General features: G+C 44.1%; 1 protein-coding gene across 1 annotated transcript in view; it reads left to right on the forward strand.

Moving 5' to 3' along the window:
- The window catches only part of EIF2B3 (eukaryotic translation initiation factor 2B subunit gamma), a 124,641-nt gene extending 113,291 nt beyond the window's left edge, over positions 1 to 11,350 (forward strand). Inside the window, exons 12-13 of the mRNA XM_036255447.1 lie at positions 1,569 to 1,672; positions 11,187 to 11,350. Of these exons, the coding sequence (XP_036111340.1) occupies positions 1,569 to 1,672; positions 11,187 to 11,239 (157 nt within the window). The 3' untranslated portion in view covers positions 11,240 to 11,350. The remainder of the gene's footprint in view (positions 1 to 1,568; positions 1,673 to 11,186) is intronic.

Below are 11,350 nucleotides of genomic sequence, written 5' to 3' on the forward strand. Positions count from 1 at the left end.
ACTCAGCAGTTCCAGGCTGGCTTCCTCCCGTCTTTTCTCCCCTTAATTTCTTTCTATGGCATTATGGTTAGTATGGATTCTGGTGTCAGGTAGACCTAGATTTGGACCTGCTATTGGACAGTTATGTGGTTTTGTGAAAATGGTTTAACTTCTCTATTGCCTTATCTACAGAATGGGGTTATTTTTACTACATCTGAGGTAAAAATGATACTCCCACAATCATCTAGGAAGTTTAGTGGGGTTTTTTTCCTAATTAAATATATAAGGCCCTTCATCCTGGACCTACCAAAATGATTAATGGAAGCTGGGACATTGAGAGTGTTTTTGTTTGCTATTTTTAACACTGCCCAGGTGATTTTTCTGATGAAATAGCTAGATTTGTAAGTCACTCCTATAATATACATAGAGTTTTAATATAGTACCTGGAATAAAGTAGTTATGCAATGAATGCTAGTGAAGATTTTTTTTTTTTTTAATCCTCACCCAAGGGCATTTTTCCATTTTTTGTTCAGATAAAGTGGGAGGGAGAAAGAGGAAGCGAGAGAGAAAGAAAAATGTCAATGTGAAAGGGACACATCGAGTGGCTGCCTCCTGCACAACCCAACCAGTGCCGGGGTCAAACTGCACCCAAGGTACATGCCCTTAGTGGGAACTGAACCCGGGTCTCTCTGGACTGCAGGCTGATGCTCTAACCTCTAAGCCAAACCAGCCAGGGCGAAGATTTTTTTTTTTAATTGATTTTTAGAGAGAGAGGAAGGGACACGGGAAGAGAGATAGAAACATCAATGAGAGAGAACATCAACTGGCCAACTCCTACATGCTCCTAACTGGGGATTGGGCCCACAACCTGGGGATGTGCCCTGACCAGGAATCAGACTGGTGACCTCTTGGTGCATGGGTCAGTGCTCAACCACTGAGCCACACCGGACCCATGCTAGCAAAGATTTTCAAAAAGACCTTTTCTCTCACCCACCAGACTTCAGGAGCAGGAAGATGCTCTTTAAACATATTTAAATGTTAAGAGCAATCGGTGCTACTCTTGAGGGTGTGGCTTTAGGGTATGCAGTAGTCCTTTAGGTGACATGGGTCTGGTTTGAAAACATTCTTTTATTCCTAAATGAGTATGGTTTTAACCAGTCTGTAATGAGAGCTGTGGGGCACCAATTATTTCCACAGCTGATCTCCTAGAAAGATTCATGGGATCTGAGCTACAAATGAAATTTTGTATATATTCCCAGATGAGAAGTGGGAGGGATGGGTCAGCCCAGGGCCCAGTGCCAGCTTCCACCCCCAAATAAAAGAGGAAAGATTGGGTGGAATTTAGGTCTGGGGTGCCTAAAGAACTGAAGTCAGAGTGTCTGCTCTTTTCAGGCTTTTAGAGAGAAGATCATTGTGAGGATATCCAAATCGGACTTCCCTAAAGCCAGGTCCTCCCTTGATCCAGCTGAGCCATTCTGTCTTCTAGTAATAACTCCTGGCCTGTAGCCATTAACTGGACAGCCCACAGTGGTGAGGATGGTGATGAGAGACGTAAGCACTTCATAACTTAGCACTGTGTTATGTTACAGAAGCAACATCCAGGGCAGTGTCATTTGCAACAATGCTGTGATCGAGAAGGGAGCAGACATCAAGGACTGCCTAATTGGAAGTGGCCAGAGGATTGAAGCCAGAGGTAAACAAAACCCAAATTACAATCACAGATGCCACTTTTTACCTATCACAATAGCACAGATAATGCTCAGTGCTGGTAAGGATTGGGGAACAAGCACATGCATACCGCAGGTGAGAACATAAACCGATGAAGCTATTCTTGCAGGGGGGTTGACATCATTGTCAAATTTTTTTAATTTGACTAAACAGTTCCATTTTAGGAATTTTTCTTATAGTTAAGCTCATATATGTATGCATCCTTACTATCAAAAAATTTAAAACATATCAAAAAGATGGAATGGCCCTAATTAGCACTAATAGTTTACGAGGACTCTTGGACATTAGAGAGAAGGGCCAATAATCCAACAAAGGCTCTGGCCTCCTGAAGTCCCTGAGCACTTTGTCTGACCTGATATTTAAGGGAAGTAGTCCCACAGATTCCTAACATGGAAGAAGGTTAGCAGCTTCTTCAAAAACGATAAACTCAGAGCAATTCTCAACCACTTAGAGGTGATGGTATGAGCTGTACTGTTGGCTCTCTCTGCTCTAAAGCTGTAGAAAGAGTATATAGTGCTTGAGAGACATAACAAACATTAGTGTTTACCTGCTGGGCTGGGAAAATTTGAATGGTCCATAATTTAGCTGAATGGTTTTAGCCAAAAATTAGACAAAGCTTAAGATCAGTAAGAATAGCTAATCCCTTTTGAGATTATTCCTAAACCTAAAATTGGGTGGGGTAAGGGAGTTGCTGAAGGAATAAGCCCACCACTTCTGTATTGGTAGAAGCCACATCATTTTCCTTCCCCCCAATAAATAAAGGCCTTCTTTACTGTTTTTCCCCTTTCCCTTTATAAAGTCACATACCTCCCTTTTGAGCTTTAGAACCAAACAGATGTTGGTTCAGATCTCAGCTATGCAACTCAGTGGATGTGCACCAGGTTAAATGTTTAATCTTTAGGCCTCAGATTTTCAAAGCTAGAAAAATTGAGACAATAATACCTATCTTGGAGGGTTTTTATGAGAATTAAATACAATTAAATGTAGTGAGGAATACACACAACTTCTAGAGCATACCAAGGGACTTAGAGTTCACATATACACCATGCTGCTGTGCCTCCCCCTGCCTTTGCACATGTACCCGCTCTGGAATTTCTTTCTTGAAGACTTTGCCCAAGTGTTTTCTTCTCTATGGAACCTTCCCTGACTCTTCCCCTGACTCCTTACAGCCAAACCAAGCATTCCTTCCTCCTCTGCACCCCTGCACTTTGTCAATATGTTTATTAAAGTACTTTCACAAGTTATGGCAGTTATCTATGAATCTACCTTCCTTACTAGACTGAGATCCTCAAGGCCAAAGATTGACTTATTCCAATATATATCCCTAGCTCTCAGAGCAGGTCCTGATTTATAGTAGATATTTAGGAGGGGGTAGAGGGTAGAAGATAAATGAATCCATCTTGGATCCATATAGCATAATTTGTGGGATTTCAGGGCAGAAAGGGCTCCCAGAAAGGCATGTGTGAGATGGTTGCAATTATCATGAGATCTCTCCTTGCTTTTTTCTAAACTTATGCTAATAAAAGAACCATATGCAACACTGATAACTGAACTAGGGAGATGTAGCCTTGGTGTGAAACCATCCCTCGCTCTTATTTCTCCTCTTGAGACTGGATGCAACTCTCCTCACTGTCTTTCTTTTCACATTTCAAGCACTTTCTTCCTCTATGTGTGGGAATTGTCATTTCTGAGAAGCCTTTCCTGTGTGTCACTAGTTTACCAATAAGGTTCTTTGTTATAAGCATCATAAACTAACTCTGATTTAAGCTGATACAGAATTCATTGAATGCCCCAGCCGAGTGGCCCAGCTGGTTGGAGCATCATCCCATACACCAAAATACTGTGGGTTTTATTCCCTGTCAGGTCACATACCTAGGTTATGGGTTCGATCCCCAGTTGGAGCATGTATGGGAAGCGACCAATCAATGTTTCTCACATTGATGTTTCTCTCTTTCTCTCTCCTCCCCCTCCTTTAAAAATCAATAGAAAAACATATTTTTGGGTAAGGATTAAAAAAAAGAATTCATTGAAAAGATACTAGCTCACAGTGCTATAATGGCTGCAGAATTAAGCTTAGAAAATGGGTACAGCCAAGATTTATACCCCAAACCATTCTGGCGTAGACACTGCTGCCATCTCACTGAACACTGGAATAGTTTGCACTGCTTTTCTGTTGAGCAACCCCAAAGTGGATGCTATCTGGTTCCTACTTCTTTGTATCACTAGTTCCAAGCCCAAGGTTTGGGGTGGCTGCACCTGATAGGTCAAGCCAATGTCATGCCCACACCCTAGCTGCAAGGAAGGCTGGTATTTTTAGTTCGGTTACTGGCAGACAGACTACACCCAGTGTCTCACCAGAAAACTTTTGAGCAGGAGTGTTGGTCAGCTGCAGTGCCCTAGCTATTGGTATCTTCTGCTGTGATCACATACAAGCTGAGGGTATGAGTCTAGGTGAGAGGGCTGGGACACCAACTGAAACTCCAGCACCAGAAGCATGAATGGCACTGCCCTCCTGGAATGCATGGGTCAACCAACACTCAACCACTGAGCCACACCAGCCGGGCCCAAATAGCCTTTAAAAAGACCAAAGGAAGAAGACACTCCTGGCTTGCCCAGCAGAATTTGATCAGTGATACTCCATTTCTCCTTTTAGTCCATCTTTCCTAGACCAGTAGGAAAAATGTATTTGGCCTCTGTATCCAAACTCTTTGTGATCTGCAGGAACCGCAGGTCTTAGCTCTTTCCTCCTGCTCAACCTATGAGCTCACTGAGGCCTACCCTGAAATTGCAGAGAAACTTGTTTATTTTGTGGTGTTTTTTTATCCTCACTCGAGGACATTTTTCGATATTTTGTTCAGATAGAGTGGGAGGGAGAGAGAGAGAGAAACATCGATGTGAAAGGGACACATCAAGCGGTTGCCACCCACACAACCCAACCAAGGCCAGGGACAAACTGCAACCGAGGTACGTGCCCTTAGCGGGAACTGAACCCGGGTCTCTCCAGACCACAGGGCTATGCTCTAACCGCTGAGCCAAACCGGCCAGGGTGAACAACTTGTTTTTTGAGCAGCTAAGGGCTATTGGTAGTTTCTTTAAAATAGGATTTAGAACCCCCAGCCTTTTCTCTGACTCCATGGAAGGCCTTGGAAGGGGTCCCCACAGTTTCAAAAGCAGCTGTTCAGCTAGTCTGTGGAGCTGCTTTGTTATCCTGTCCCCTCCCTGTCTCTTCATTGTATTTCTCTGTCCTTTGTTCTCTTCCATTTGGGTTTGTGACCCCCACACAACATTTCTTCCACCTCCTTCCTGCCTCTTTGTCTTTGTGCACTATCTCCTGCTCAACAAAAAGAAGGAATATTCCCTAATGCTTTCTTCTTTTCAGTCCCTCCTGGAACCAGGAGCAGCTTCCTTTCGTTGTTTTTAAGAGTTTACTCTATAACCCGACTGGTGTGGCTCAGTGGTTTAGTGTCAACCCATGCACTAAGAGGTCACAGGTTCAATTCCTAGTCAGGGCACATGCCCAGGTTGTGAGCCAAATCCCCAATGGGGGGCATGCAGGAGGCGGCCAATCAGTGTTCTCTCTCATCGATGTTTCTGTCTCTTTCTCCCTCTCATTTCCTCTCTCTCTAAACTCAATAAAGAAAAAAAGGAGGGGGAGGGAGAAATGGCACTGTCTTCAGAACAGTCCAGTATCCGTGGAGACTAAGAAGAGAAGGAAGAGCAAATGTCAGAGTCTGGATATGAGCCAATGAGGCTGACTCATGACTATAGAGCAGTGGTTCTCAACCTTCCTAATGCCGTGACCAATACAGTTCCTCATGTTGTATGTGGGCGTATCTGCATGTGTGCAGACCCACCTGGAGACAGACAGAGGAGCGGTGTCTGGGTTCCTAAGACCATCAGAAATATGTGTTTTCCAATGGTCTTTGGCAACCCACAGGTTAAGAACCGCTGCTACAGGGGGATAAAGGGTAAAGTAGAGCTTTTCGAAGTGCCCTGGGAAGCTAGCCAGAGCAGCATTTTGTTTGTTCTTTTCTGGTCAGTCTTATCTCAAGGGTGGAGTCTGATTGACATTCACACTCCAGGACTAGTCCAGCCCTAGGGAATTTGGCAGCCTGAGCACTGTCTGGGCCTCCTCCCCATTCCTATCACTGAAGGAAGCAGATGGCTATGAAGTGTAAAAAGGAGCACCTCCCAGGAGGGCAGGAGTACTCAGACCAGACCCAGCCCCATTCTGTGCTTTCTTTTTTTTATCTTTATTGTTGAATGTATTACAGATGTTCCTCATTTTTCCCCCATTGACCCCCTCCTCCCTACTTCCGACCCCCTCCTGCCTTTTCCCACAGTTGTCTGTGTCCATTGGTTATGCCTATAAGTTCTTTGGTTTATTTCTTCCCACCCCCCCAACCCCCTTCCTTTTGAGGTTTGTCAGTCTAGCAACCAATTTGTACTTCTTAATCCCTTCACCATTTTCACCCATTTCCCCAACCCCCCTCCCATCTGGCAACCAACAAAATGTTCTCTGTATCTATGAGATTGTTTCTGTTCTGCCTGTTCATTTTGTTTGTAGATTCAATTGTCGATAAATATGTATTCATTGCCATTTTGTTTGTTCATATATTTTATCTTTTTCTTCAAGAAGACCCTTCATCATTTCATATAATAACGGTTTGGTGGTAATGAACTCCTTTAACTTTTTCTTGTCTGGGAAACTCTATATATGGCCATCGATTCTAAATGACAGCTTTGCAAGATAGAGTAATCTTGGTTGTAGGTTCTTGCTTTTCATCACTCTGAATATTTCTTGCCACTCCCTTCTGGCCTGCAAAGTTTCTTTTGAGAAATCTCTTATGGGAACTCCCTTGTAGGTAACTAACTGCTTTTCTCTTGCTGCTTTTAAGATTCTCTCCTTGTCTTGAACCTTTTGCGTTTTGATGATGATGTGTCTTGGTGTGGGCCTCTTGGGGTTCATCTTGTTTGGGACTCTCTGTGCTTCCTGGACTTGTATGTCTGTTTCCTTCACCGAATTAGGGAAGCTTTCTGCCATTATTGTTTCAAATAGGTTTTTGATTTCTTGTTCTCTCTCTTCTCCTTCTGGCACCCCCAAGATGCGAATGTTGTCACACTTGAAGTTGTCCCAGAGGCTCCTTACGCTATCCTCATTTTTTTGGATTTTTTCTTTTTGCTGTTCTGATTGGGTGTTTTTTGCTACCTTATATTCCAATTCAGTGGTTTGCTTCTTGGCTTTACCTATTCTACTATTGAATCTGTGTAAATTATTCTTTATTTCAGTTAGCGCTTCCTTCATTTCTCACTGGTCCTTTTTTATGCTCTTAAGGCCCTCACTAAGTTCGCTGAGGTTCTCACTAAGTTCATTGAGCATCCTTATAAGCAGTATTTTGAACTCAGCATCTGTTAGGTTGCTTATCTCCATTTTGCTTAGTTCTTTTCCTGGAGTTTTGTTCTGTTCTTTCATTTGGGACCTGTTTCTTTGTCTCCTCATTTTGTTTCTATGTATTACTTAATGAGAGGTATGGGGCTAGCTGAGACCAGATGCTGCTTGTTTGAAAGAATTAGGAAAACCTGAAGCAGGATCCAAGACAGGCAAATCCTATGGTTAAGCAACTGGCAACAGCTTGGGTGGGGCGGGGCCTCAGGGAATCACCAGGGTGGGACAACCAATGTGGGCCCAGGTTGCTGGAGTCCCAGATATGGCGGCTGCCCCGGGGCAGGGTTCACCAAAGGAACAAAGGCTTCTGACTGCACGTTTGACCCGGAGAAAGCCCCCTCTCCAGCCCTCGCTCCAATGCCAAACAGCTCAGTTCTTCCCTGTATGTCTCTGGTGCCCCTCAAGCTGCCTCCCCTCCAAGCTGAGAGGGGGAGAGTCCGATAAGTCCGTGCGCGGGCCCTTTAAGGAGCTGCCTGGGGCTCCAGCCGCTTCAGCCTCCCTGAGCCTCAGTTCCCACTGGTTTTTCCAGCCAGAAGTGATGGGGACTTCTCTTCCTGGCACTGGAACCCTGAGCAGGGCGCCTAGTGTGGGACAGAGACCCCTCAGTCCTCAGGGAGGACTTTCCCAGCCAAAGTACCCTCCTGATTTTTATCCTCCACACGTGGTTGTGGGACCAGCCTGTCTCGCCTCCGCCCCTCCTACCAGTCTCGATGTGGCTGCTGCTTTAATTCTGTAGTTGTAGGACTTCCATTCAGCTTGATTTCAGGCAGTTTTAAATGATGGTTGTTCTGTAGTTTAGTTGTAACTTTAATGTGGTTGTGGGAGGACACGATATTGCATTTACCTACCCGCCATCTTGACCAGAAGTCCCCATTCTGTGCTTTCTGTTTAATACTTATCAAAGCACTACGCTGACTCTTTACATCAGTTATCTTACTGAATCCCCACAACTTTGTGAGGAAACTAAAGCCCAATGACGTGGAATAGTTTGCTCAAAGTCAAATTAGAATTCAGGTCTTTTTTTTTTTTTTAAATCCTCACCCGAGGATATTTTTCCATTGATTATTTTTCAGATAGAGTGGGAGGGAGGGAGAAAAAGAGAAACATCAATTGGTTGCCTCCCTCACAACCGGGGGGGGGATCCAACCCACAACCAAGGTATGTGCCCTTGACCAAGAATCAAACCCATGACTCTTCAGTCCACGGGCCAACATTCCAACCGCTGAGCCAAACTGACCAGGGTTAGAATTCAAGTCTTTATGACTCAGAAGCTCTTTCTTGTCCTACATTGTCACCTTTTCTTCCCTTCTTTCCTATCCTTTTCACATGAGATTGCCTCTGTCCAATGCGGTGCCACAACAGCAAACTTTGTGAAAGACCTAGACCTAGGTTTCTCTTCACACTGGAGAAAGTTAGAGAAATAGTCCCGAGGATTCTGGATCCCCACGCACTGTTGCTCTGCTGCACCAGATGAGTCAGTTACATTCTCTTTAAGAAGAAGATTGGAGGCCTCCTCTTCTATACATGCTTTTATTCCTGCATCTGTACTCTCACTTAACCCCGCCCCAAACACCCACACATTCAACAAAGAGTTACTGCCTACTATATTCTAGGCTCTAGGGGGTGCTGTCCAGCTGCTCACAGTGAGACAGATGAGCCCTGGCCGGTTTGGCTCAGTGGTTGGAGCATCGGCCTGCGGACCAGAGAGTCTAGGGTTCAGTTTTCGCTAGGGGCACGTACCAAAAAAAGAAAGACAGATGAGTAAAGAAATAAATACAGTAAAATTTCACAGGTATCATGGTAGAAGACTACTAGGGTTAATTAAGGGCATAAAAAAATTGCTCAGTTTTTGGCACAAGGGGCAAGAACACCATCTTAAAGGAAGGAACTAAGACTAAATCTTGGAAATGTTGGCTATTTGCCAAATATACAAAAGGGAAGAACCTCTCAAGTAAAAGGGAACCATGTAAGCAAGCATATGAAGGCAAAAAAAAAAAAAAAAACCCAATCTGATATGTTGGAAACTGCAAATCATTGGAAAATCTAGAATATGGGGTACAGGGGAGATGTAGCAAGAAGCAAAGCTAGAAAGGTGAGCAGAACAGAAGACATGTCTGAAATCTCAAGGTCTCCAAAGCTTCCATCAGAAACACCCTTTCTGGTGGCAAAGCAGAAGGAGGCTCTAGCCATGGGCCATATGAACACACCCAAACATCTCCCATTATCAGATTTGGGCCCATCATTAAGGATCTTCATTTTGCTGAGGCTGAAGTAGAGCCTCAGGAAAGCCAAAGTTTCTGCCTTACCTATTAGGGTCACACTCAAGCCCCCAAGTGTGACAAGAAAAGTATTACACCTTTAGAGGCCATGGGAAGCCAGCCCAGAAAGAATGTATATTCAGCCAGCTGGTTAGCCTTTTCTGTCCGAGCCAATAGAAGATTGAAAAACTCTCCTGTCTCCTGCAGCTGCCCCATATCTATAGGCAAGAAATAGACAGTGTGCCCCTGGTTCCCCCTATCCCTTTCAGACCATTGGTTCCCTTCCTCCTTTCTATAGTTCTTATTCCTTGAAAGCTAACCCTCTTCTTACCTTTCGTCACATCACTGATCAGCTTCCAGGGCACTTCCCTAACATATTGAAGGTTCAGAGTATTGCTCTTCCCTCCCTCTTTTTTTCAGAACATCTTAGACAACTTAAACATATTCATCAGTGAACCACCCAATGCCTCAACTTAATAATTTCCTGAACTTCTTTACTCACCTTCACCTCCTTTCAACTTTAGCTCTCCACTTAAATAACCATACCCTATCCTTGTCATTACCACAAATCTCTGAAAACTTTCATGTGCCAGTAGCTGTGCTAGACACTGGGGTATGACTATAAATACACTGCCCCTGCCCTCTTACAGTGTAGTAGAGGAGAGTGAAATGATGTAGAGATAGAGATAGGTATTAGGTAGGGTGTTTTCACAAAGCAGAAACAGGACAGTTCAGAAGGGAAGGCATCAATCACATAGTGGAGGTGCTTGATTAGGGCATTTAGGGTAAGAGTGTGATGGGGGGAAATGGCAGGTTGGAATAGTATGTGCTGAGGTCTAGAGCTGTAAAATGGTATGGCTTTAGGTACAAGTGGAGAATGGTAGAAGATGGAGCTAAAGAGGTAGGCAAAAGTCAGGTCATGGTGCGGCCAGTGTAGCTCAGTGGTTGAGCATCGACCCATGCACCAAGAGGTCGCCAGCTCAATTCCTGGTCAGGACACGGGCCCAGCTTGTGGGCCAGATCCCCAGTGGAGGGCATGCAGGAGGCGGCCAATCAGTGTTCTCTCTCATCAGTGTTTCTTTCTCTCTCTCCCTCTCCCTTCCTCTCTCTCTAAATTCAATAAAGGGGGGGGGGGATTTTTTTAAATAAATAAATAAATAAATAACAGAATCAGGTCATGGAAGGTCATATGGGTTTGGACTTTATGAAAGTAATAATGGCCACTATTTATTGAGCACTCAGTGATTTGTTAACTCATTGATTCCTCACAACAACCCTACATAGTTAGTGCTATTATTTTAATTTTACATATGAGACATCTCCCTTTTGTCTTTGGATATCTCCATTCAACCATTTAGTCTCATTTCTCCTTGCTCTTTCCCCCTATTCTCTATCCCCAGGCCACAGCACAGTATTTCATGATTTTCTTTCATACATCTTTATGTTTCTGCTCATATTGTTCTAATAGCCTGGAATGCTTTCCCTTGGATACACTGCCTGAAAAACCTCTATTCATCCTGTAAACCCCACTCCAGTACCCTCCTGTGTGAAGTCTCCCTTAGAGCCAGGTGTATAGAATCAGTCCCTCCTGCTGTGTGGAAAGATGCTATCTCTCCGATAGTCCCCTTGGCAAGTTGTATTCCCAAGAGCTTCTCAAGAGCAGAGCCACATAGGAGAGGAATGAATGTTTACGAACACAGAATTAGAAGTAATTGAGTTTAAAATGATATCTTTTGCTGACAGTTCTCAAACAACCTTTTTCTTTTCTTTTGTAGCCAAACGAGTAAATGAGGTGATCGTGGGGAATGACCAGCTCATGGAGATCTGAATTCTGAGCAAGTCAGATGCCTTCCTCTTGGCCCCCAGAACTACAGATGTTGGCTGGCCCACCTGTTTGACTCTGTATTTATTTCCCAATAAAGAAGGGCTCCCACAGGCA

This window comes from Molossus molossus, unplaced genomic scaffold (genome assembly GCF_014108415.1).
Source record: "Molossus molossus isolate mMolMol1 unplaced genomic scaffold, mMolMol1.p scaffold_m16_p_12, whole genome shotgun sequence".
Lineage (NCBI taxonomy): Eukaryota > Metazoa > Chordata > Mammalia > Chiroptera > Molossidae > Molossus > Molossus molossus.